Below are 23,566 nucleotides of genomic sequence, written 5' to 3'. Positions count from 1 at the left end.
AGAAACTGCTGAACTGTCTTTCAAGGTGGCTGTACCATTATTACCAGCAATGAATGGGAGTTCCTCTCCCTCTGCACCCATACCCGCATTTGGCGCTGTGGTTTGCGTCTTTGGTCATTCTAATCGGTGTGTAGTGGTATCTCAATTGTTTTAACTTGCATTCCCCTTATGACATACAATGTGGGGCATATCTTCATGTACTTCTTTATCTTCTGCATATATTCTTGAGTGAAGTGTCTGTTCAGGTATTTGGCCCATCCTTTGAGTTGTTTTCTTATGGGTTGTTGTTAAGTTTCAAGAGTTCTTTTTATATTTCAGGAGTCTCTTATTATATTTTGCAAGTATTTCCTCTCTATGACTTGTCTTATTTTTTTCACATTTGTTTTCACAGAGCACAAATTTTTATTTAATAAAGTCCATCTTAGCCATTCTTTCATTCAGGGATTTTGCCTTTGGTGTTGCATCTAAAAAGTCATCACCACACATACCCAAGATCATCTAGGTTTTCTCCTAAGTTATCTGCTAGGAATTTTAGTTTTCTGCTGATACACTTAGTTCTAAAATCTATTTTGAGTTAATGTTTGTGAATGGCATAAAATTTGTCTGAATTCTTTTTTGGGAGGAGGGCATGCGAAGGTCTAGTTGTTGTAGCACCATTGTTGTAAAGGTTATCTTTGCTTGCCTCTGCTTTTCCTGTCAAAGATCAGCTGACTATACATACAATATGGGTTTGTATCTGGGCTCTCTATTCTATTTGTCCATTCTTCTGCCAACACTACACTGTCATTGTTGTTGATCAGTCACTAAGTCATGTCCAACTCCTTGTGACTCCATGGACTGCAGCATGCCAGGCTTCCCTGTCCCTTACTAACTCCTGGAGTTTGCTCAAATTCATGTCCAGAGTCAGCGATGCCATCCAACCATCCCATCCTTTGTCAGCCCCTTCTCCTCCTGCCCTCAATCTTTCCCTGTATTAGGGTCTTTTCCAATGAGCCAGCTCTTTGCATCAGGTGGCCAAAGTATTGGAGCTTCAGCGTCAGTCCTTCCAATGAGTATTCAGGGTTGATTTCCTTTAGGATTGACTTGTTAGATCTCCTTGCTATCCAAGTGACTCTCAAGAGTTTTCTCCAGCACCACAGTTCGAAAGCATCTATTCAGTGCTCAGCCTTCTTTATGGCCCAACTCTCATCTCCATACACTGCTACTGGAAAACCCATAGCTTTCACTATACAGATCATTTCCAGCAAAGTGATGTCTCTGCTTTTAATATTCTGTCTAGATTTGTCATAATTTTTCTTCCAAGGAGTAAGCATCTTTTAATTTCATGGCTGCATTATCCATGTCTTTTTGTGTGTGAAATTTGAAGAAAATATGTACTTTCATTAATACTGTATCACATTAATTTCCTGGTTTTTTTGGCAACATATTATTTCTTCATATTCTCAGAACTGGATTAGAAGGGTCAAGCATCAAATTCTTTTTGAAAATCATTAAGGTAATAAAATTTCTAGACTTTTAGCAGTAATACCAGATGCCAAAATACACAGAAGTATATTAAAAGTTTTGAGTGAATATAAATTAGAAATCTAGCATTCTATTCATCCTAAGTCAAACAAGTGGAATCACAATGCCATAAATTTCTTACCTAGGCAAAAATTCTGAAGTTTTCTAAAATATATATTACATTATCAGTTCAGTTGTGTCTAGCTCCTTGCGACCCCATGGACTGCAGCACGCCAGGCTTCTCTGCCCATGACCAATTCCCACAGCTTGCTCAAACTCATGTCCATAGAGTCAGTGATGCCATCCAATCATCTCATCCACTGTCATCCTCTTCTCTTGCTTTCAATCTTTCCCAGCATCAGGGTCTTTTCCAATGAGTCAGCCCTTTGCATCAGGTGGTCAAAGTATTGGCACTTCAGCATCAGTCCTTCCAACGAATATTCAGGGTTGATTTCCTTTAGGATTGACTGGCTTGATCTCCTTGCAGTCCAAGGGATTCTCTGGAGTCTTCTCCAACACCATAGTTCAAAAGCACCAATTCTTTGCTGCTCAGCTTGCTTTATGGCCCAACGATCACATCCACACATGCCTACTGGAGAAACCATAGCTTTGACTATATGAACATTTGTTGGTAAAGTAATGTCTCTTTTAATATGCTGTCTAGGTTTGTCATGGGCTTCCCTCGTGATTCACAAGCTTCCCTTGTGGCTCAGCTGCTAAAAAATCTGCCTGCAATGCAGGAGACCTGGGTTTGACCCCGGGGTTGGGAAGATTCTCCCGGAGAAGGGAAAGGACACCCACTCCAGTATTCTGGCCTGGAGAATTCCATGGACTGTATAGTTCACGCGGTCAGAGTCGGACACGACGTAGCGACTTTCACTTCAGGTTTGTCATAGCTTTTCTTCCAAGGAGCAAGTGTCTTTTAATTTCATGGCTGCAGTCACCATCAGCGGTGATTTTGGAGCCCAAGAAAATAATGTCTGTCATTGTTTCCTCATGTATTTGCCCATATTACATTATACCTACTATTTATATATATGTGTATAGAAAAGCTCTTCTACTACATTTGATAAACAAGGAGGAAAAAAAGATGGAGAAATTGGAAAACATAAACTAAATGAAATGAGAACACTGAATATGAAATAGAAGTGAAACAAACTAGATTAGATTTACCAGAATTATGTTGGAAGTTTTTGAAAAATATAAATGCCCAGGTATTGCTTTTTTTCTCTGAAGTTCCAGATGTATTTCTAACTAGCACTCATGTTTTAAAAAGTGCTTTTTAAAAGGTATGATAAAAAGATATGATGATCTTTTATTGTAAGTCTTAAAGTTGGGTAACGTCAGTCTTCCAATTTTGTTGTTCTCCTTCCATACTGTGTTGGCTTTTTCTTTTTCATATAAACTTGAGAATGTTTGTCAGTATCCATAAAGTAAGTTTCAGGGATTTTGACTGGGATTGTGTGGAATCTATGAATTAAATTTATGAACCTGTGAATCAAGTTGACTGTAATGATTAACTGACATCTTAAATATTGAGTCACCCTATCCCTGAACATGGACTGTATCTCCATTTATTCCTTAATATCTTTCATCTGTTTTGGTTTTTTCCCTCAAGTCTTATACATACCTCATGTCCATTTCATTTCAGTCAGTTCAGTCGTGTCCGACTCCTTGCGACCCCATGAACTGCAGCACACCAGGCCTCCCTGTCCATCACCAACTCCCAGAGTCCACCCAAACCCGTGTCCATCGAGTCGGTGATGCCATCCATCTCATCCTCTCTCGTCCCCTTCTGCCCTCAATCTTTCCCAGCTTCACGGTCTTTTCAGGGTCAGCTCTCTGAATCAAGTGGCCAAAGTACTGGAGTTTCAGCTTCAACATCAGTCCCTCCAATGAACACCCAGGACTGATCTCCGTCAGGATGGACTGGTTGGATCTCCTTGCAGTCCAAGGGACTCTCAAGAGTCTTCTCCAACACCACAGTTCAAAAGCATCAATTCTTCGGTGCTCAGCTTTCTTCACAGTCCAACTCTCACATCCATACATGACCACTGGAAAAACCATAGCCCTGACCAGATGGACCTTTGTTGGCAAAGTAATGTCTATGCTTTTTAATATGCTGTCTACGTTGGTCATAACTTTCCTTCCAAGGAGCAAGTGTCTTTAGTGCTAATGTAAATGGTAGCATCTTTTAATTTCAAATTTCAGTTGTTCATTGCTGCTGGTATAGGAAGACAACAGACTTTTGTACATTAACCTTGTATTCTGCAACTTTGTTGTATCTTTCATTAGTCCCAGGAGGGTTGTGTGCTTGTTTTTGTAAATTATGCTGGACTTTCTATTAATACATAATCATGTCATTTACAAACTAACACAAATTTACTTCTTCCTTTTCAATCTGCACATATATTTTTTCTTTCCTTTTTGTATTAGCTAAGAGTTCCAGTATGATACTGAAAAGCAGGGATGAGCTGGGAAAGACAATTTGCCTTGTGTGTGATCTCAATTGGAAAACTTCAAACCTCTCCCATTAGGTGTGATACTAGCTATAGGTATATTAGTTGTAGGTTTTTGTAGATATTTTTAAAAAATCAAGTTGAGGAAATTCCCTTCTATTGTTTACTGAGTTTTAATCATGAGTGGTATTGGATTTTGTCAAATGCTTTTTCTACCGATAAGGTTATGTGATTCTAATTCTTTAGACTGTGATTACATTGATTTTTCAAGTATTGAAACAGCTTTGCATACCTGGGATAAATCTCACTTGGTTGTGGTGCCTGGTTGTTTTTTGTATACTGTTGGACTGATTTGCTAATATTTTAAGGATCTTTGCTTCTGTTCAAGACAGATTCTGGTCTGTAGTTTTCCCATAATGTCTTTGTTTTTGGCATTAGAGTAAAGCTGGTCTCAGGAGTTAGGAATGAGACCTAACTCATTCTGCTTCCATCTTTTGAAACAGACTGTAGCGAATTAATAAAACCTCTTCATTAATTAATGTTTGCTAGAATTCACCGGTGAACCCACGTGGGTCTGGTGCTTTCTGTTTTAGAAAGCTAGTAGCTGTTGATTATATAAAATAGGTCTATTCAGATTGTCTATTTCTTGTGTGAGTTTTAGCAGGATCATGGTTCAAGTACCACAGAGACTCACTATTCTTCCCAAGACTGAGTATTTTCTTGAGTGTTTTTTGTTTGCTGTATGCTCTTATGACAATTCCCAGAGACTTTAATTTTTAAAAAAATATTTACCAGTTATGGCTGTTTCACTGTAGATCATGCTGCCATTACCAAAGTGCTTCTTGCCTGATTAATGCACATCTTAAAATATAAGCAATCAGGACCTTTAAATAAGGCAGTATGTTCACAACCTGAAAAAGCTTCCTGATGCCATCAGCTGGTTCAACAACACCAAGCAGCTTACAGAATAAATAAACAGTTCTTTAATAATTACTTAAATATATTCCAGAAGTGATGAGTGTTTCTAATTCATTTACAAGTGCTATCTGTTACACCAGTAAATGTTACTTGACCTCTTTATAAAGTAAATAATGCTGCGTAAGAATTAGTCCTGGAATAGTGTGCTGAATTTCTATTTTCAATTCAGTAGATTAAAAACACAATTGTGAATGGTATAAAAACGTAAGAATCATTGTGATAAAACCAATCTCAAAAATAGAGAATCCGGACTCTCCTCAGATTATTTTAGAACTCAAGACGTTTTCTTCTACTTAAACACAAGCTCCACATAGAAAATATTAAAGATGTTTTTCAACATGATGCCACTGCATAAAACTCTAGAATGTGACCATCAGGAGATGAACATACTGAAATCAATGGAGTTTAGAAAACACATCTAATTGTGAAGTAAGGAGAAATAAAAAGACAATTTACAAAGAATTATAACTGATTTCTAATCATCATCAGAGTCTGAATCATATTTCTTTCCTCGAATAGTTTTCTTTTCCAGCTTTGTGAAGTTTGTTCCAAATTTCTTTTGGCTCTGAAATGGTGGCTCCATTAAATTTCCACTAAAAAGAAACAAATTTCAAAAACACTTAATTCTCTATGATTTAGTACAGCTGGTATACTAAACTACACAAAAATCTATCTTCACTGTAACACATGGAATAGAGTAAAATTTTCTTTATAATGCTGGTGTTGAGGAAGAGGTACTGAAAATTAATACTGATAATTAATAGTTGATAATGATAATTAGCAGTTTTAAACCTTACTCTGTACTACTAAATGCTTTTGACTAGCATTTTATTTTCTTATCGTTAATTACTGATTAGCATTTCATGGAATGTACCAACAAAATCTCTCATTGAAAACCACAGGAGGAAATCAGTTATTTTCATGTTTTGGGTATGCCGAATCTGTATTAGATTCCTATCCCTGTGAGAATGACAGGAAAATCGTGCTCTATTTTCGATAGCCTGTTACAGCCAGTTCGATCCTATTTAACATCTTTTAATGTTTAGATCACTATAGACAACAAACTCATGGAACTCATTATCATTAACCCTGAATTACTATGGAAAGCTTTTCATGATACCTGAAAAATAAGATCTTGGTTTTGAAATATCATTTGTCACTGAAGGGAATCATGGCTTCTCGGAGATAAAGTCAATTCCTATGGAGAGTACAACACAGGCCCCCCTAAAAGATCTTACCTGCACCAGAAAGAAAGTGCTCAAAGGATTATGGGGACGTGTCAAGAACACACAGAAGTCAGTATGCAAGGCTCTCACTGGGCAAATGTGAGGCAATCTGAGCTTCAAAGTAAATAATAACAGTAATATTCAAGAATATATCCCATTGAACAAAACAATCCATAGCCCATTCTAATACAAATAAATGAAAAAGTAAACTAATGTGGGGTCTGGAAAAGGTCTTCCTTAAATTACCAGTTGGCTTGGTAGACAACTGATTAGCCAGTGCTCAGATAATACTGCCAGTAATGTGAGAAACCACCCTATGTCTCCTGATATGGTACAATGAGAAAGAAGAACACATCGCTTCCAAATTACACCTGTGGAAAAGGTGCAAAACCTGACTCTAACTGTGAATCATTAGATGAACCCAGACTGGGAGATGCTCTATGAAATAACTAGTTTGTTCTCGTCCAAAGTGTTAAACTGTTGGAAAACAAGGGGAACAAGGTGCTACAGGTTAAAGGGAACTAAAAATTCACAGTAAGTACTTGTGACTCATTTCTTCAGTAGGGAGGATATTATTGGGACAATGATGGACTTTGAATAAGGCCTGTAAACTATGTATTTTGTGTTTTAATAATTTTACTGTGGATGTATAAGAATGTCCCTTAGGAAATGCAAACAGAAATATTTAGGAGTAAAGGGACAATACATCTATAATATCCAGTCAAATGGTTCTGAAAAGTTTATATATACCCAGAAACAGAATGATAAAGCAAATATAAAATATTGAAAATTGGGGGATACAGGTGAATGATATATGAGAATTCTTTGTACTAGTTTCCAACTTATTTAAAATTGGAAGTCACGATTTAATATTAACATTTTACTTAAGAAAACAAAACCTGGAACTTCAAAATCAATTTCTACAATATAGGAATGACTTATACACATGTAGGAGAGATTCAGAGAAAAAGGAGGAAGGAAAATAAAAAGATGAGGGAATTTTCTACTTATTGAGAGGTACTCTGGAATAACTGGAAAATTTAACCTATTATTTTTGCAAATAAAAAACAGATACATAAGATGATGTGCTCTAATCTGTGAAATTAGATAAACTGCCTGGAGAAGTGAACAAAGAGATGAGTGGAAAATGGAAGTTGGATTTTAGATCATTTTCTACTGAGACTGTTCTTTATAGGTAAGTAATTTAAGCTTAACATAGAAATGAGATGTGATATAGTTTATCAGAGTCGACAAGTGATACAGGAATAACTACATTAAAAATCTAATGTTTGAAAATAAGTCATTATCAATTTGAGTAAGCTGGGTTCAAGCAGGAAGGAGTCAATTCTTCTGGAGTGTCATCCTGGGTTTCCAGATGAATCCTATGAATATTAGATTTCATAGGATCTGTTTGAAAACTTTTAGAGTTAGGTGGACTCTAGAACCCAAGATCAACTTTATTTGGAACTCTGATTTTGCTTTAAGATCATACTAAGGTACACTTTAAGAGATACGCTTTTCCTGTGTGGCAGTTTTTCTTCATCTCCAGCTTCAAGATAAAGCTTATAGAAATATTTCCATAAAATAAATATTAACATTAAAAAATTATCTAAAAACTTCAACTGAATATGGCAGTTAAAATAAACTGAGAGTTTGCTGAAGGTTACCTGTAATTAAGAATATCAGCACAACCCAGCCTCCACTCCAAGGTTTCTGTGGTGAAGTCATCTGTATTTCCTAGGTCAGAAAATCCAACAACAAAATCCTGTGTTTTTCCATCTTTCACCAGTGCTAGTGTGGGGATGACTTTGATACGCAGTCTCTCACAAAGGAAAGGTGCTTTTTCCACATTCAGTTTCAAAAATTTGGTCTCAAGATGTTTCTTGGACAATATCACCAAATGTCTGTCTAGTATTTTACACCTGTAAATAACAACACATAGAAAACCAAAAGCTAAAAATGACAATTTCTTTATCAAAATAAATATTAAGGCACATCTTAGTTTTTACTTTTTCTGAATCTCATAATCTGCCAGTCAACCTATATATCTATCAGATAACCTTATTTCCATTTCATAGGTTAGGTACCTCTTTTTCTACCTCTTATGATACTGTAGTCTAGAAGGCTGGATCTCCCTTAATGATAAATATAAAGAACAAAGTATTCAACATATGACTTAAGTCTTAAGTGGCTCACAAAGCTGTCATGTTCATTGTTAAGAATAAAAAATAGTCATTTTCCTTATGCATATTTCCTGCCATTTCATAGAAAGAGAGAAACCTGAACTTGACAGAGCTCAGAAGACACCTCTCAGAATTAGAAATATACAGGTGGTGGTGTACTTGGAAGTCACTAGGAAAGACCAAATGTGTCACTGAGAAGGAACCTTTCCAACCGTTCAAATTCTGTTAGTGTGAAGTCTGTCAAGGTTAAGGGCTACAAATATATGGTCATTATGGTCCTAAAGAAGTGCAAAATTCCAGCAGTATTTTTATTAAGCCACCTGAAAAGGAAAAGTGGTATTTTCTTTAAATTATACTTTAAACTGGCCAACCCTTTAGTGTATCTGAGAGATAACTTATAGTTGAGCAGTTGTTCTTACCCAGAGGTGATTAGTACAATCAACTTTTAAAACATACAGATGAATCAAAATTCTCTGGGACTTGAGCTGAGAAACATGCAGGTGATTCTCATGCTCAGTGAAGTTTGATAACTACTCTGCTTTTGATGATTAAGACACCAAATTAAGACACCAAAATCATAGCTGATTTTACCAGCAGGTTTTTGGGGTACTTCTTGGTAGTTTTTCCTGAGTTAAGTTCGGGTCCACTGAGTTTCTTATAACCTTGATGCCTCACCACCTCTGAGTGATTCTTTTTATATATCACTCATGCAGTGCAGCAATGGGATTTTATTAATAGTGAAAACTGTCAGGAGAGAATATGTGGTTTCTGAATGAAGCTCCAAAACAGTGACAGATCATTTGGAGAAATACGTTCTTGAGGATTTCTACATCAATCAACTCCACGGTTTTACTGGAATAATATGGAATCTATTTTAAATAAGTATGTCCCATTGGCCAATTAATCCATTTTTTAATCGAATTTTAAATCCAATTTAAACCCAGAGGTAGCAGTCATGATGTAGTTAAAATAGCATTAAGCTGGGCTCAAATCTGCTTTTATCATTTAGCAACTGAGTGACATCAGGCAGGTCACTTAATTTCTCCAAGTCTTGGTGTCTACACACAAAAAAGCATGGGGATTATAAAGTGCTTACCTCAAAGGGAGATTGTGAATGTTCCAGGATCTTATATCGCCTGAAGCATCTAGCATTACCACATGCTAAAAACTTTGATATCTACCTGTCTATATTTATATCAATTCATTCAACCTTGACTTTATTTTCTTTCATTTGTATTCTATTAGTTAATAAATCCCAGGCATTAATAACCACGTTGTTGGGTGAAGAGGCAAAAACAGGTGCCAGGCAGACTATGGAGATGAGAGAAGAGGGCAGGGCTGGGGGAGACTCTGGGTGGAGTGTGAGTTTCCACAGGAGCTACTCAGCATCAGCAAACTGCTTTCATACAATTCTAGGTCTGTTATCACATCATCTGATGTTGGCAACTATTCAAACTTTGGAGCTAGGAAAAAAAAAAAACAGGCTTGAGCCATCTGGTTTAAGATATAACCTCTACTGGGGCTATTTTTACTGTGAGGGATCTGCCTCCAAAGAGAGGTTGGCAGACCTGGGCTCATCTAAGAGAAATTACTTTCTCCACCTTCCAGCCAAACCTGAAGTCCCAACTCTGCTTCTGGAGAAAGGCCTCGTCAAGCCATCGTCCCCCTGTGAATTGCCAGTTAAGAAGTGACTGAATTCAAACTTGGTGTTCGGGTGTTGGCCCCATTTCCAACACTGTGGCTGTATTGTAATAGTAGGGACAAAAGCAGAACTCTTGGAATTGATATTAAAAAAAAAAATTTAAGTGCTCATTGCTAAGATGTTTCTAAAATTAGCTAGCGAAAATATCATTCAGAAAATAGCCACTTCTATGAAAAAACTGAAATCCAATAATTTATACTTTTTTATGTCACTGGTTTTTAAGTTAATCTTTGATGACTGCTTAATTTTAATATACAGACTTCCAGTACAAAGGGACAACTAAGGAATTAGTTCCTTTCACATTTTTCTTAATTTCTCTATTAAGTCAGGGTACCTATTCAACAATCTCTTCATGTTTAAAAACAGTCACTGAGGGGAAACAAAGTTACCTGAATGTGGAGTCTCTGTAGAAATGGCAAACCACTTTTTTACTCTCCTTGACTTCTTGAAAAAAATCTCTTTCACTAGGGATTTCTCTGTATTCCCCATGTCCTTTTGAAAGCCATTCCTAATTTGAAAAGAGAAATATCACACATTTGAAATCTCTTTCAATGTCACTTTACATCTTATATCCAAATCACTAAATTATTTTGTAATTAAGTCGATTTTATCTTAGAAATGAATTCTTCTTGGTGATGTACTTTCCTATCTTTCTAGTGTCAATGCAGAAATAGTCTGTGGGCCACGACTATCTCCACAGCATGGCTTGTAATTATTTTGTCTTTGTAACTTGAAACACATGTTTTCCTAGAATTTTGAAAATAAAAATTTAGACCATAAAGATTGAGAATGTAAACATCTACTTAATTTCTTTGCACTTAAACTACTAAAATCAAAAGAATCTGATCCAAGTTACTACAAAGCTTTAAAAAAGAACAGCTGTGAGATAAAGCCAATTGATTTTTGGGGAGGGGGCGGGTACTGCAGCTTTGAAGCTGAGGAGCCCTGTGTACTTTTGATGACCACCTCAGAGAGAGGACTCTTCTAGCCCGGCCACCCACGGATAGTATCCAGTGAAGAAAAAGGGGTTTTCTCACATGGTATCCAGAAAAAGGGACCCACAAGTCCATCTAATCCAATTCTCCAAATCACTGTCTCGGCCCTCATCATCCATGTTGGACAGGTATTTCAGTTTCCTGTACCTTTCCTGTGGCAGGAAGCTGACTGCCTCAAGTGGAAACTTGTTTCCTTTCTCAAGACTTCTACTGTCATTTAACCTTTTTTTTTTTTTTTTTCCCTCTATTTCTTTGCCCTTCTCAAGACTTGGTTTTAATAAAAAGGAGGACTGGACTTGCAGACAGAAGGACTTGAATCACTGCTCTACCACTCATTAGGCTGTGAATTCTCATAACCTTTCTGAGTCTCACATTCCTCATTTGTAATGTAGAGATCATAAAACTATCTCACTGAGCTACTGTGACAAGACAACATGAAAATAACAGACTGGCTGGCACATCACATGTGCCTGAAAAGCATTAATACATGCATTCTCTAGTTCTCAGAAAAGTCTTCTCACGCTGACTGAAATATATCCTGACCTTTCGTCTGTGGATCCCAGCCTGGACCTCAAATGAGAGAAGTTCTAATCTATCTTTCAGGTCAGCCCTTCAAATATCACATGATGCTTACGTCTGTCCTCTTCTACAGGGAACATTTCTGTTTGCTTTTGACTTTCTCATATGAAATGACTTTTAGACGTCCTCATCCTCTGAACGCGCTCTAGAAAGGGGCAAGAGCGCAGACTGCATCCCTAGTTTTCGTATCTGTTTCATGTTGGCTTATGCGGAGCTACAGGAGGCCCTGGTATTTTTACCTTATTTCTTTGATAAAGCTTCCATAAAGAGTTTAAACTCCTTAATGACCCACTTCCTTTGAGCACAGACAAATCATGATGGGCTTTCTCGTAACTCTACCTGAAAGGGAACCTGCTGATCCCTGTTTCTCCCAGTGTTCTTCCTCATCCATACTCTCCTCAACTACACAAATCTGAGCTCAGAAAATTATCCTGGGCCAGGTGTTTCTTGTATTTGACTGAATTAACACTGAGCAGGCTAACTCGGAATGTGTCTTTAAAAACTATCTTTTCCCCCAGGGAAAATTTTCACTGGCATTAGGTACTTTTGAGGCCAAGCAACCCTAAAGACTGAGGACTGAAATGTGACTACTGACTACTGCGGCACGTGTATATAGAAGTGGTTAGAAGCATACTGTGAGAGCAATTTCAGAAAGCAGGGCAGAGAGGTTACTTGTTTCTGCTGTTGAGCTTTCTTCAGAGCCTCGAGTCTCTTTTCTTTGAGGCGTTCCAATTCATCCTCATCCATCTGATCTAGTTTCTGAATTTCCGAATCCAAATGTTCTTCCACTAGTTTGGTGGTTTGAAGCAACTGATTCTCTAGGACTTTTGAAAACATGTCAACAGATGCGTTCGCTTCCATTCTTCTAAATGGTACAGTTCAGCCTTGACGCTGGGGAGAAGGTTTACAAAGTTGGAGAAAAAAATGACAGGAAACTTTTCTCTTAGTTCCCAAAATGCTAGCAAATATATAATTTGGAGTTCACAAAGTGTTCTGCTGACAACCAACCACATCATGTTAAGAATTTTTACTTAAATGTTTTAAAATTTAATTTTCAACAGGTTATAGTCACTCTTGTGTGTTAAGTTGCTTCAGTTGTGTCTGACTTGTTGCAACCCTATGGACTGGAGCCTGCCAAGCTCCTCTGTCCATTAAAACTTGTGTAAAGAACTCTGCCTGGTGTTCCCTAAGCTCTAGTTTCCAATTCTGTTCTCTCAGTAACTAATAGTCTATAAGCCCACAAAGATTGACACTAGTATTGATTTAGGGACACTCAGTGCTTGTAACTTTGATGTCAAACAACATAATACTCCAAATATTAAAAGTATATTGATTTTACCATCACTCCTCTATGTAAGATAGGAGTTTAAAAATACTCTAAAAATAGACTCTAATTCAGATTAGAAAGGCAGATCTCAATGAGTCTATTTATTTACAATTTTTATTTTATATTGGCATATAGTTGATTTACAATGTTGTGTCAGTTTCAGGAATATAGCAAAGTGATTAATTTATACATACTCAATTACCTTTTTCAAATTCTTTTCCCATTTAAGTTATTACAGATTACTGAGTAGCGTTTCCTGTGCTATACAGCATGTCTTTGTTGGTTATCTACTTCAACTGCATATTTTAAAAGAAATTATTTTCTACCAGCAACAATTAGATGGTGATTTTATGTGTACTCCTAGGTTATTACCACAGAAATTTATAATTTTTCTGTCAAAACAGGAGTCTGTTGATCTCAACTAACTATGATATGTTTCAACTACTACTGAAGCACTTTTAAAAAATCTGAATAAACTTGTGAGCTCATTTGCCCAGCTTCTGACACACAGCCTGGCCCACCAGACCCCCTATTAACTTTGAACTGAATTGAAACAGTCTTTCTGCAAAATTCGCCTCTGATTCCACTTGTTTCCCCCACATGAAAAGCAGTCGAAAAGCACACTGGATTTTATCTTTGTATTCCTGGAGCTAGCAGTGTTGGGAACACTGCTGGTGCGCAAAAAATATTTGTCAACGGTAGAAGTAGCATGTGTCTAGCTATTGTTCAAATTATGGTTATGTTTCAAAAGTATTTCTGGGTTTTAAAAACCAAAATGTAAGTTCCTCATATGCGATAAAATTTTAAAGGAGCTGTATTTCAAATACAGGAAATGAATTTCACACTCCCTACTTCTCAAGAAAAATTTAAGGCTGTGACTCTCAGGACTGGAGCCGGATGAGACAGAAAAGTATTCGTTAAACACTGACTTGCTTGTCAGACCTTGTTCTTTATAAGGGGCGTAGCGGATGCTTGTTTCTGGAGTTTTACAGGCTGAGCTCAGAATTTAATTCTGGGATAACTGGGAGGAGAAGCGATTAACAAGAGCTGTTGTGGGGGGCAGGCTGTGCTGGTCATCGCCTTCACAAAGGGGGAAAGGAGATGGTGCAGAGAGAACTTCATTCTCCAAACCACAAGCTTCTGATTCTTTTTTCAGTTTAACTGAATGGTGGGCAGGGACGTGTCCTCAAGTTACCTAACCATTTCCGCGATTCCCCTGCGAGCACCCGCCAAAACAAGCAGGGGGCCTCACCGTTAACCGCACGCCAGCCGCTTCCCTCGCCACTCCCCGCGCCCCCGGGGACAGACGAGGGCAGAGGCGAGGTGGCCCCAGCTTCAAAGCCTCCCCGGGCGCATGCGCCAAAGCCTCCTCCGTGGCGGGGACTTCGGAGCCCGAGCCGCGCCCCTCCCCCGCCCAGGCAGGATGCTGAGCAGTCGGGTGTCCGTTAGCACCAAGATGCATGGGCGGTGTTTTCACACCACCCTCTGCCTCACCTGAGCTCTCGGCGACACCTGAGATACGAAGACACAGCTTCTCCAGAAGAGCAATCCTCTCTGGCTTCAGCCTCCAAGCAGCTGCGGGTAGCTGCGAAGCGGCCGTCACTTCTGCCTCCTCATTGGCCGCGGTTCTCACGCGATAGTATCTGCGACGTCCCAGGAAGTGGAGGTAGTGCGGGGGAGGGGGGAGGGAAGTGCGCGCGGCGAGCGCTTCTGCGCGTGCGCCCTTCTGCACCTTTCCGGCGCTCCAGCGCTCCGAGCGCTTGGCGTATGAACCTTTCCCTCCCTCCGAGTAAACAGCCCAGAGGGCGGGGGAGCGAAGTACGCTGGAGATTGTAGTTTCTTCGTGCTCAGCCTGGAGTTGACGTTCTTATGCTCTGACATATGTTACATCAGAAAGGGAATAGCTATGCTCCTGCTCGGGAGTGGCACTCCAATTTTGCTTCCATTCGGTTTATTGAACAATTCCCACCTTTAAAAAACAAAGTATAACTTACGTGTAAGTTTTTACATAGTTAACACATAGTGTCGTTGTCCAGATCCGGATATAAAACATTTTCACAACCTTAGTATGCTCCCTTCGCGACTTCCCTGACATAAATTTTTAGAGCTTGTTCTCGGTTTGAATGTAAAGATCATGATCTATTTAGGAGAATTAATGGGTGTGTCCCTTTTAAAAGAATGGTTTCTGTTTATTTGTTTCGGTAATTCATGGACATGACTACGAGGCTCAATATTGTGGATTTCTCTGTCTCCCTTTGGAACACCCAGACGGCTCACCAGTGGTTCACTGTGCTGCTTTATTGAACTTGACGCAGCTGAATACAAAGGGACAGAGGTTAAAGGTGGAAGGGAAGCCCAAAGTCTGCTTTTGAACTGAGATCCAATTCCCCAACTCTGCGTCCCCCAGCAGGGAGAGGGGCCGACGGGGTAAATTTTCAACCTTATTGTCCACCCCCGGGTTCTAGAATCTTGAAACCTCGAGGACCTCGGAGCGCCCCTGACGCTTGCCGGAAGAGGGCGCTCGGGTTCCCGCCTGACGGGCGGGGTAACTAGAGACGCTCTACCCGCGGCGCAGCTCTCGATGAGCCGCGCCCTGCGTCCCCACGCCGAGGCGGCGGGGCGATGCGCTTGCGCACTCGGAGCTCACACCATATGTGCCCTGTCCCAGTGCGCGGGTCTGTGGAGAGCCGGGTGCGAGAGGCGGCAGCGCGAGGGGGACGGAGCCGAGCGGAGACCGAAGGCAGCCGAGGGACAGCGGGTCTGTGAGGGACCGAGTCGAGGGGCTGGGGCTGCGAGCGCCGCTGACACACGATGGGGAAGAAGCAGAAAAACAAGAGCGAAGACAGGTAGCTAGTGGCGGGTTCTCACGGCGGCGGCCGGCGCGGCTCAGGGGGTCGCGCGGGTCCCGCGGGCGCGGGGCGGACCCGGGTCGAGGCTCGAGAGCGGCCCCCCGAGGCACAGGCCGGGACCCAGAGTGGGCAGCGCGGGCCCGAGACCCCAGTTCCCGGCGGGCGAGGAGGGCCTCGGCGGCGAGCGGGTTCCCAGCCGAGACTTCGTCCCCTCGCCCGGCTCGGGAGAAGGTCTCCGGCTTGAGGAGCCCGGGGTCGTTTTGGGTTTCGCGGTCCCGTGGGGCAGGGCTCGGGCGGCCTCACGGAGCCGGGGGCCGCTTGGCCACCGTGGCACGGGCGGGTGGGAGTTGTTGCGGCGCTGCTTTTGGCGGCGGTCTGGAAGAGTTCTTTTTCATGCCTGTGTACCTATGAATTCTTGGGGAGAGAAGGGTTTGGAATGCGGTATGTCTCCAGCCAGGTGTTCTCACTCTCGGAGCCTCTCAGGCACGTTAGAGACAACGCGAAGAGCGTAGCAGGTTGCTCTGTCTTAACTTCATTTAATTTGGTTCAGCTTTCAATTACTTACGGGCTGATTGTCCAGACTCCATGCTTTTCGCGTTTCTTCTTCCGGCCTTTTGGTCATTTCTTTACTCGCTAGCACCTCCCCTAAGAAAGGAGGAGATGAAACAAACCAACCAGGGTCGCTCTTTTCTAACCACTTAAAAAGGCTTTGGGGGCGAGAGAGCTTAAGGATGTGTGTAGAGTTGAGTACCCCGAGATTATTGTAACATTCCTGGGTGTCACATTCGGTGGAGTTCTTTACCCCTCCTCATGGAAAGGGCTTACTTCCTGGGAGTGAACAATATGTTATTTTTCACCTTTGTAAACTACTCACCAGACTTAGTTCAAATACTGGGTGTAGTAAGAGGAATTCAAAAGACAAAAACAACAACCTGTGATAGTTCATTTTGACTCAAAACGGATATTTGCTCTTGAAGTTTGAATAAGTCGTGATTTGGAATCCTGGGTCGTTTCCTGACCTGGCCCTCACCTAGCTGTTGAATGGAGTTAAAAAGACACCAAGTGTCTTGTATTTCAGTTAGAGGTCTATTGGAAGAAGTTAATTGGTTTGAAGAGTAGCCAGATAAATAAGAAAAAATAAGCAGAATTCTGGGGTGATTTAGTGGGGCAAAAATTTCTATGCTTTTGACAGGATGTTTTGGTGCCTGAGATACTTCTTTTTCTTCAGCCTTACACAAGAAATGGAGAGATGAGTGTAATAAAGCTTCCTGTACCAGTTCCCCAGCTTCAGCCATTGTTGTCACGTGACTGGTCCTGTTTCATCTACCTGCTGGATAGTTGAAAGCAACTCTGAAAATCGTTTCATGTGTAAATCCTTTAAGTGTATCTGAAAGGTGAATACTTGAGGGAAAAAAACCACAGAAACACAACATAAAGTACAAACACAGTGTCATTAAACCCAAGGAATACTAGCAATGATTTCTTAAATACAGTCAATTGTCAGTTTTCTAATTTCACTGATCCTTATTTTAAGAAATCTTTTTTTTTTTTTATTTAAACAATAGGTTTGTTTGGATCAGGATTACAGAACTCTATAGATAAAAAACATGTATATGTTATCTTAATTTTTTTACTTTTCAAGCTCTTTTGCATTAGAGAAAAGCTATTCAGAAGAGAAATATTTATTCTTGTGTGTGTATTTTTTAGAGAAAAGTGTTACTGATTCATAACGTTGTTTATGGATGACATAAAGTTTAGATTGCAAACACTAGAACCTGTTCAATGATTGGTTTGATAGTATAGAAAGAAGGCTGTTGGATTTTTTTCCCCTCAGACTAAATCTGCAGCCTTTATTTTTTGGCTCTTGTTGAAGGAAAAATGGTGGCAATGTCAGTGAAAAACACATTTTCTCATAAACCAGTATCCAGTTTCTTTGTTTTTTAATGCTTTGTGGAGACTTCCCACCTCCCCTTTCCTTCCCAGTTGTCTTAAGCCAGACATGTTTCTCCTCAGGAAGAACTGGGTGAGAAATGAGCACCTGCTCATTAGCTATCAAGTTAAGGCATTGGGCCACTTTTCAGTTACTGGAAAGAACATAAAATACGTGACTATTTTAATCCATATATTGTTAATTTAAAATTTTTAGCCGCTCAGTGTTCATTTAAAATTAGATTTTACTATCTAATCTGAGGGCTCCCAGGTGGTAAAGAATCCACCTGCCAGTGCAGGAGACACAAGAGATGTGGGTTCAGTCTCTGGGTCGGGAAGATCCCCTGGAGAAGGAAATGGCAACCCACTCCAGTATTCCAGCCTGGAAAATTCCGTTGACAGAGGAGCCCTGGTGGGCTACAGTCCATGTGGTCACAAGAGTTGGACGTGACTGAGTGCGCACATACACATCTAATCTGAGGGATCTTATTTGGATTACATATGTTTTGTTATATCAGTGACTGACCTTTGTTTAAACATAGAGTTCTAGAATTTTGTTTTAGCTTATGAAATTCTGAGTGAGATTTTGGTAGGTGTTAAGCAAGTTTCCTTTTTCAGTTGACTGGGGTAAGATTCAATATTCACAGATCATACAGACAAAATACATGGCCAATATTTTCGTTTCTTCCTGGGCTTCCCTGGTGGCTCAGATGGTAAAGAATCTGCCTGCAATGCAGGAGACCCACATTGAATCCCTGGGTCGGAAAGATCCTCTGGAGAAGGGAATGGCAACCCACTCCAGTATTCTTGCTTGGAGAATCCCATGGACAGAGGAGCCTGGCGGGCTACAGTCCATGGGGTCACAAAGAGTCGGACATGACTGAGCGGTTAACACCCACACATAGAACTTTCTGGTCATCAGTTTATGTGACCGGGCCGCATCTCACGGTGCCTTGTGTGCTCTAGCAGTGCCCTGCTGTTTCCATTTACACAGCACATCTCTTTTTAGTATGTGCAGAGAAAAAAATGATCCTGATTATCTAATTTTTCACAGTTAATCTCCAATTCATCATTTTAATCCTTTTTTTAAAATCCCCCAAGTGTGGTAGTTGTAGTTTTCAGGTTGTAAGGAATGTGTTCTGTTGCCTTATTTAGGAAGATTAATACATTTCCATTCCATCACAAAGGCTGTAGAGCGAAGAAAGATCATCATTTCACTTATCTCACAGTCAGACATGAAGATGGGGATGTCATTCAGGAATTAGGAGTTGTTTCAGGATTGAGTGGGCTTCCCTTGTGGCTCTGCTGGTAAAGAATCCGCCTGCAATGTGGGAGACCCGGGTTCGATCCCTGGATTGGGAAGATCCCCTGGAGAAGGGAAAGGCTACCCACTCCAGTATTCTGGCCTGGAGAATTCCACAGACTGTCTAGTCAGTGGGGTCACAAAGACTTGCACGTGACTGAGTGACTTTCTCTTCACTTCAGGATTGAGTGCAGTTGTGGGGCATCTTCAGCTCTGACTGTTTGCTGGTGGTGAGCTAGTTATTGTTGTTCAGTCACTAAGTTGTGTCCAGCTCTTTTCGACTCCATGAACTGCAACGTGCCAGCCTTCCCTGTCCTCCACCATTACCTGAAGTTTGCGCAGATTCACTTCCATTGAGTCAGTGATGCCATCTCATCCTCTGTTGCCCTCTTCTCCTTTTGCCTTCAGTCTTTCCCAGCATCAGGGTCTTTTCCAGTGAGTTAGCTCTTCACATCAGGAGGCCAAAGTATTGAAGCTTCAGCTTCAGCATCAGTCCTTCCAATGAATATTCAGGGTTGATTTCCTTTAGGATTTGCTCTCCTCGCAGTCCAAGGGACTCTCAAAGAGTCTTCTCCAGCACCACGGTTCGAAAGCATCAGTTCTTTGGCTCTCAGTCTTCTTTATGGTCCAACTCTCACATCCATACATGACTACTGGAGAAACCAAAGCTTTGACTAGATGGACCTTTGTTGGCAAAGTGATGTCTCTGCTTTTTAATAGGCTGTCTAGGTTTGTCATAGCTTTTCTTCCAAAAGCAAGAGTCTTTTAATTTCGTGGCTGCAGTCATCGTCCACAGTTATTTTGGAACCCAAGAAAAGAAAAGTCTGTCACTGTTTTCACTTTTTCCCCATCTATTCGCCATGAAGTGATGGGACTGGATGCCATGATCTTCATGTTTTGAATGTGAATTTTAAGCCAGCTTTTTCACACTCCGCTTACCTTATCAAGAGGCTCTCTAGTTCCTCTTCATTTTCTGCAGTGGTATCATCTGCAGGTCTAAGGTTGTTGATGTTTCTCCTGACAGTCTTGATTCCAGCTTGTGATTCATCCAGCCTGGCATTTTGCATTATGTACTCTGCATGCAAGTTAAATAAGCAGGTGAACTAGTACAGTAGCTCTTTGCTTTTAATGATATATAATGCTCCTGTCATTCCTGGCAAGATTCCTGCCTTTAGGGGAGTTCTGGCTATCTCTGAGTCAACTGTCTATGTTCTAGACTTTTGTCTTGGTTTCACGCATTCACCTTACTCAGGTGTGATCACAGGGTGGCGGGTCCCTCCCCTGAGATAGAAACGTGGTGATCTGCTTAAGGAGCCTGTGAGCATGGCAGGTACTCCAGAGCTTTCCAGAGGAAGTAGTCCAGTTCAACAAAGAAATTTACCTCTCATTTGTGTATTTTTTGAATTAACAATAAACTATTTGCATACATTAGATCAAAAAAGAAAAAAAGATGTATAATCTGATCATTCTCTTGGCATACGTTGTTCCTGTGCTGATACTTCAGGTGATTGATACCTGAAAGGAGGGGAAGATGTCCTAGTTAGTCATAAATGGATAAAAAACGCAGATAATAAACTTGTGAGGTTCTGGTAGCCTCTTCAGCCTTCTATACTGGTGATCTCTGAGGAGCTTATGTAGGTACTTTTGATGTTGCTTACCAGCTAGTTGGACTTGACTTATCCTTCTGGGTTTATTCCAATCTGGCAGTTGGGCTGTACATTGGGCAAAGCATTGTTTAACTGAGGAATGGAGTGTCTGGTTAGGTTAGAAAAGCAGTTCTCAAACTTTCTGGTCCTAGAACCCTCTTACACTCTTAAATTACTAGGGAACCCAAAAGGCTTTTCTTTATGTGGGTTATATCAATGTCTCTGTGTGTGTTAAGTCACTCAGTCACATTCAGCTCTTTGTGACCTTATGGACTGTAGCCTGCCAGGCCCCTCTGTCCATGAGATTTTCCAGTGGACAAGAATACTGGAGTAGGTTGCCATTTCCTCCTCCAGGGTATCTTCCCTACCCAGGGATCAAACCTGCATCTCTTGCATTGGCAGGCAGATTCTTTACCACTGAGCCACCTGGGAAGCCCATGTTATTGGATACCACATTACAAATTAAAACTGAAAAATTCTTTGAATATATTGATTTAAAAATAAAAACAATAAGCATCACATATCAACATAAAATAACATTGCTGAATAATCACTTTCAAAAATTAATGAAAGTAATGGTGTTAAATGGTTTGTAAACCTCCACAGTCTGGTTTAGTAGAAGATAACTTGATTCTTACCTGCTTGTGCATTCAGTCTGTAGCAAATCACACACCATGTGGCCTTGGGAAAACACTCTACAGTCGTGAGGAAATGAGAATGAAAAAAGGCCTCCCAGTATTATGTGGAAAATAGTTATGATCTCTTGATTTGGTTTAGATGCCCTGAATAAGTCTTGAGGGGAAACTACCTTGAGAACTGTTTATTTAGGGATTCCTAAACTTAAGAGTTAGACATTTGTGAGACATTCTGCAGGCTTTTTGACTTCCATTAATATTTGTCCAACAGGTGCTTAGAATGCTTGAGTATCACTCAGAGGAAAACTTAAGATATTTGTGGGCATGTTCATGCTCTTGATAGTTTAGGCATTCATAATTTTATTTTTTTATGTAATAAGTGAGTTTATCAAGGTCTATTAAAAATCTCTTGGGACTGATTTTAATTAGGAATCCCATTAAGTTTTTAGATTATGTGGTACACTTTTATCTTTATGGTATTGAATCATTCCCTTTGAGAAATACATTGTCTGTTTAAGTTTTTAAATGCCAAATATAGTGCTGAAATATAGTGATAAACAAGTTAGTAACAATATTCTTCTCTGGTTAATTATCAGCAATATTATTTTCTTCATTTGCACCTTTAGGATATTTCTTGTTTGGTTTCTTTCTAGGTATCTTGCAGTTTTGGTTGCTGTTAATATATGAAAACTTCTTGAGATGATCTGACCATCTTACTTTGTGAAGGATGAGGCCTTCACTTCTTAGTTTGTGATAATATGTGATAGAGGGAAGAGCAGGGAGAAAAAATTAACATAACAGCACAAATGACTCCTTTTCCCCTCCCTTTCTAACTTTTATTGTTGTTCAGTGGCTAAGTTGTGTCTGACACTTTTCAACCCCATAGACTGCAGTACGCCAGATTTTTCTGTCCTTCACTATCTTCCAGGGTTTGCTTGAATTCGTCTCCATTAGTCGGTGATGCTGTCCAACCATCTCAACCTCTGCCTTACCCTTCTTTTGCCTTCAGTCTTTGCCAGCATCAGGGTCTTTTCCAGTGAGTCAACTCTTTGCGTAAGGTGGCCAAAGTATTGGAGCTTCTAGTGATTCTAGAGCTTCTAGCTTCTAGGAGCATCAGTCCTTCTAGTGATTCAGGGTTGATTTCCTTGCAGTCAAAGCGACTTTATCTAAAGTCTTCTCTGGCACCACAGTTCTAAAGCATCAGTTTTGCTGTGTTCAGCCTTGTTTATGGTCCAACTTTCACATCCATACCTGACTACTGGAAAAACTAGCTTTAACTATATGGACCTTGTTAGCAAAGTGATGTTTCAGCTTTTTAATACACTGTTTAGGTTTGTCATTCGCTGTCCTTCCTTTTGTCAAATATGTACTGTTAAGAAATTTTAAATCAAGTAATTTGAACTGTTGTTAAACAATATTGAAATAAACACAGTATAGTACTTGCCCTAGCAGTAATCACAGAATTTACATAATTTTAATAATGAAAACACTTAATGTAGAGGCAGTAAGTATGCTGTAACTAGTTTGAGAATCTGGAGGAAGGGAAAGGTACAAAGAGATAAGAACTACTCTGTAACAAGTAGTGGAGGAAACAGATTTAGCATAATAATGTGCTTGCAGCTCACAGCCTCTCAGCTGATAAGGCAAATGGGACTCCAGAACCTGTGGTTAAGTGTGCCAATTTCTTTCTTACTTAACTTTAATTGAATAACTACCTGTTTCATAGTCTGTTTACCATGAAAGCTATGATGATTTGATGTTTCATTCCTTCCCATTTCAGACATGATATAGAAATTTTCAGGTGTGTTTTTTCAGAGGAATCCCTACTTTTCACCCAGGTAGCAGTCCTTTTTTAGAATCATTTATTTTCAGACCAAATACAAAATATTTGTTTTTTCTGTTTTTGAAACTTGTTTCATACCATAAACTTCATATGAGCAGTCTCCAAAAACACAGTAAGTACTGTTTCAATGAAATTAAATTTGTGCCATTAGGTTTTAAGTACTGAGCTCTGGTGAAACTAGTAGATGTCATTGATGATACTGTAGTAGTTGGAATTTAAGTCTAGAATCACATGCCCTCAGAATTCATTGTATGAATGTGCCACATTTTATTAACCCATCCATATATCAGTTAGTGGAGATAGGGGTTTTTCCCACTTTTTGACTCTTTTGAATAATAACCATTATAAAAATGCGTGTTTAAGTTTTTGTGTAGGTGTATGTTGGAGAAGACTCTTGAGAGTCCCTTGG

The 23,566-nt window shown here is 40.0% G+C and overlaps 2 protein-coding genes across 4 annotated transcripts in view; one reads left to right on the top strand and one right to left on the bottom strand.

Moving 5' to 3' along the window:
- Positions 1-4,922: 4,922 nt before the first annotated feature.
- Positions 4,923-14,603, bottom strand: TXNDC9 (thioredoxin domain containing 9). 2 transcript variants are annotated; one of them, XM_043918612.1, is made up of 5 exons: positions 14,447-14,603; positions 12,298-12,516; positions 10,441-10,559; positions 7,834-8,088; positions 4,923-5,533 (listed from the first exon to the last, which is right to left on the bottom strand). In XM_043918612.1, the coding sequence occupies exons 2-5, from the start codon at positions 12,484-12,486 to the stop codon at positions 5,416-5,418; spliced, it is 681 nt and encodes a 226-aa protein (XP_043774547.1). In that variant the 5' UTR covers positions 12,487-12,516; positions 14,447-14,603; the 3' UTR covers positions 4,923-5,415. The 2 variants fall into 2 exon arrangements, with proteins under 2 accessions (XP_043774547.1, XP_043774548.1); XM_043918613.1 differs by lacking the exon at positions 14,447-14,603 and having other exon boundaries at positions 12,298-12,535.
- Positions 14,604-15,583: 980 nt separating this feature from the next.
- The window catches only part of EIF5B (eukaryotic translation initiation factor 5B), a 75,346-nt gene continuing 67,363 nt past the window's right edge, over positions 15,584-23,566 (top strand). For both annotated transcript variants that reach the window (XM_043918610.1, XM_043918609.1), the window contains exon 1: positions 15,584-15,798. In XM_043918610.1, coding sequence (XP_043774545.1) covers positions 15,764-15,798 — 35 coding nt within the window. In that variant the 5' untranslated portion in view covers positions 15,584-15,763. The remainder of the gene's footprint in view (positions 15,799-23,566) is intronic.

The sequence above is a fragment of the Cervus elaphus genome, chromosome 11, assembly GCF_910594005.1.
Source record: "Cervus elaphus chromosome 11, mCerEla1.1, whole genome shotgun sequence".
In the NCBI taxonomy this organism is placed as follows: Eukaryota; Metazoa; Chordata; class Mammalia; order Artiodactyla; family Cervidae; genus Cervus; species Cervus elaphus.
The sequence above is the reverse complement of the archived record's forward strand: the minus strand, read 5'-3'. Positions and strand labels throughout refer to the sequence as shown.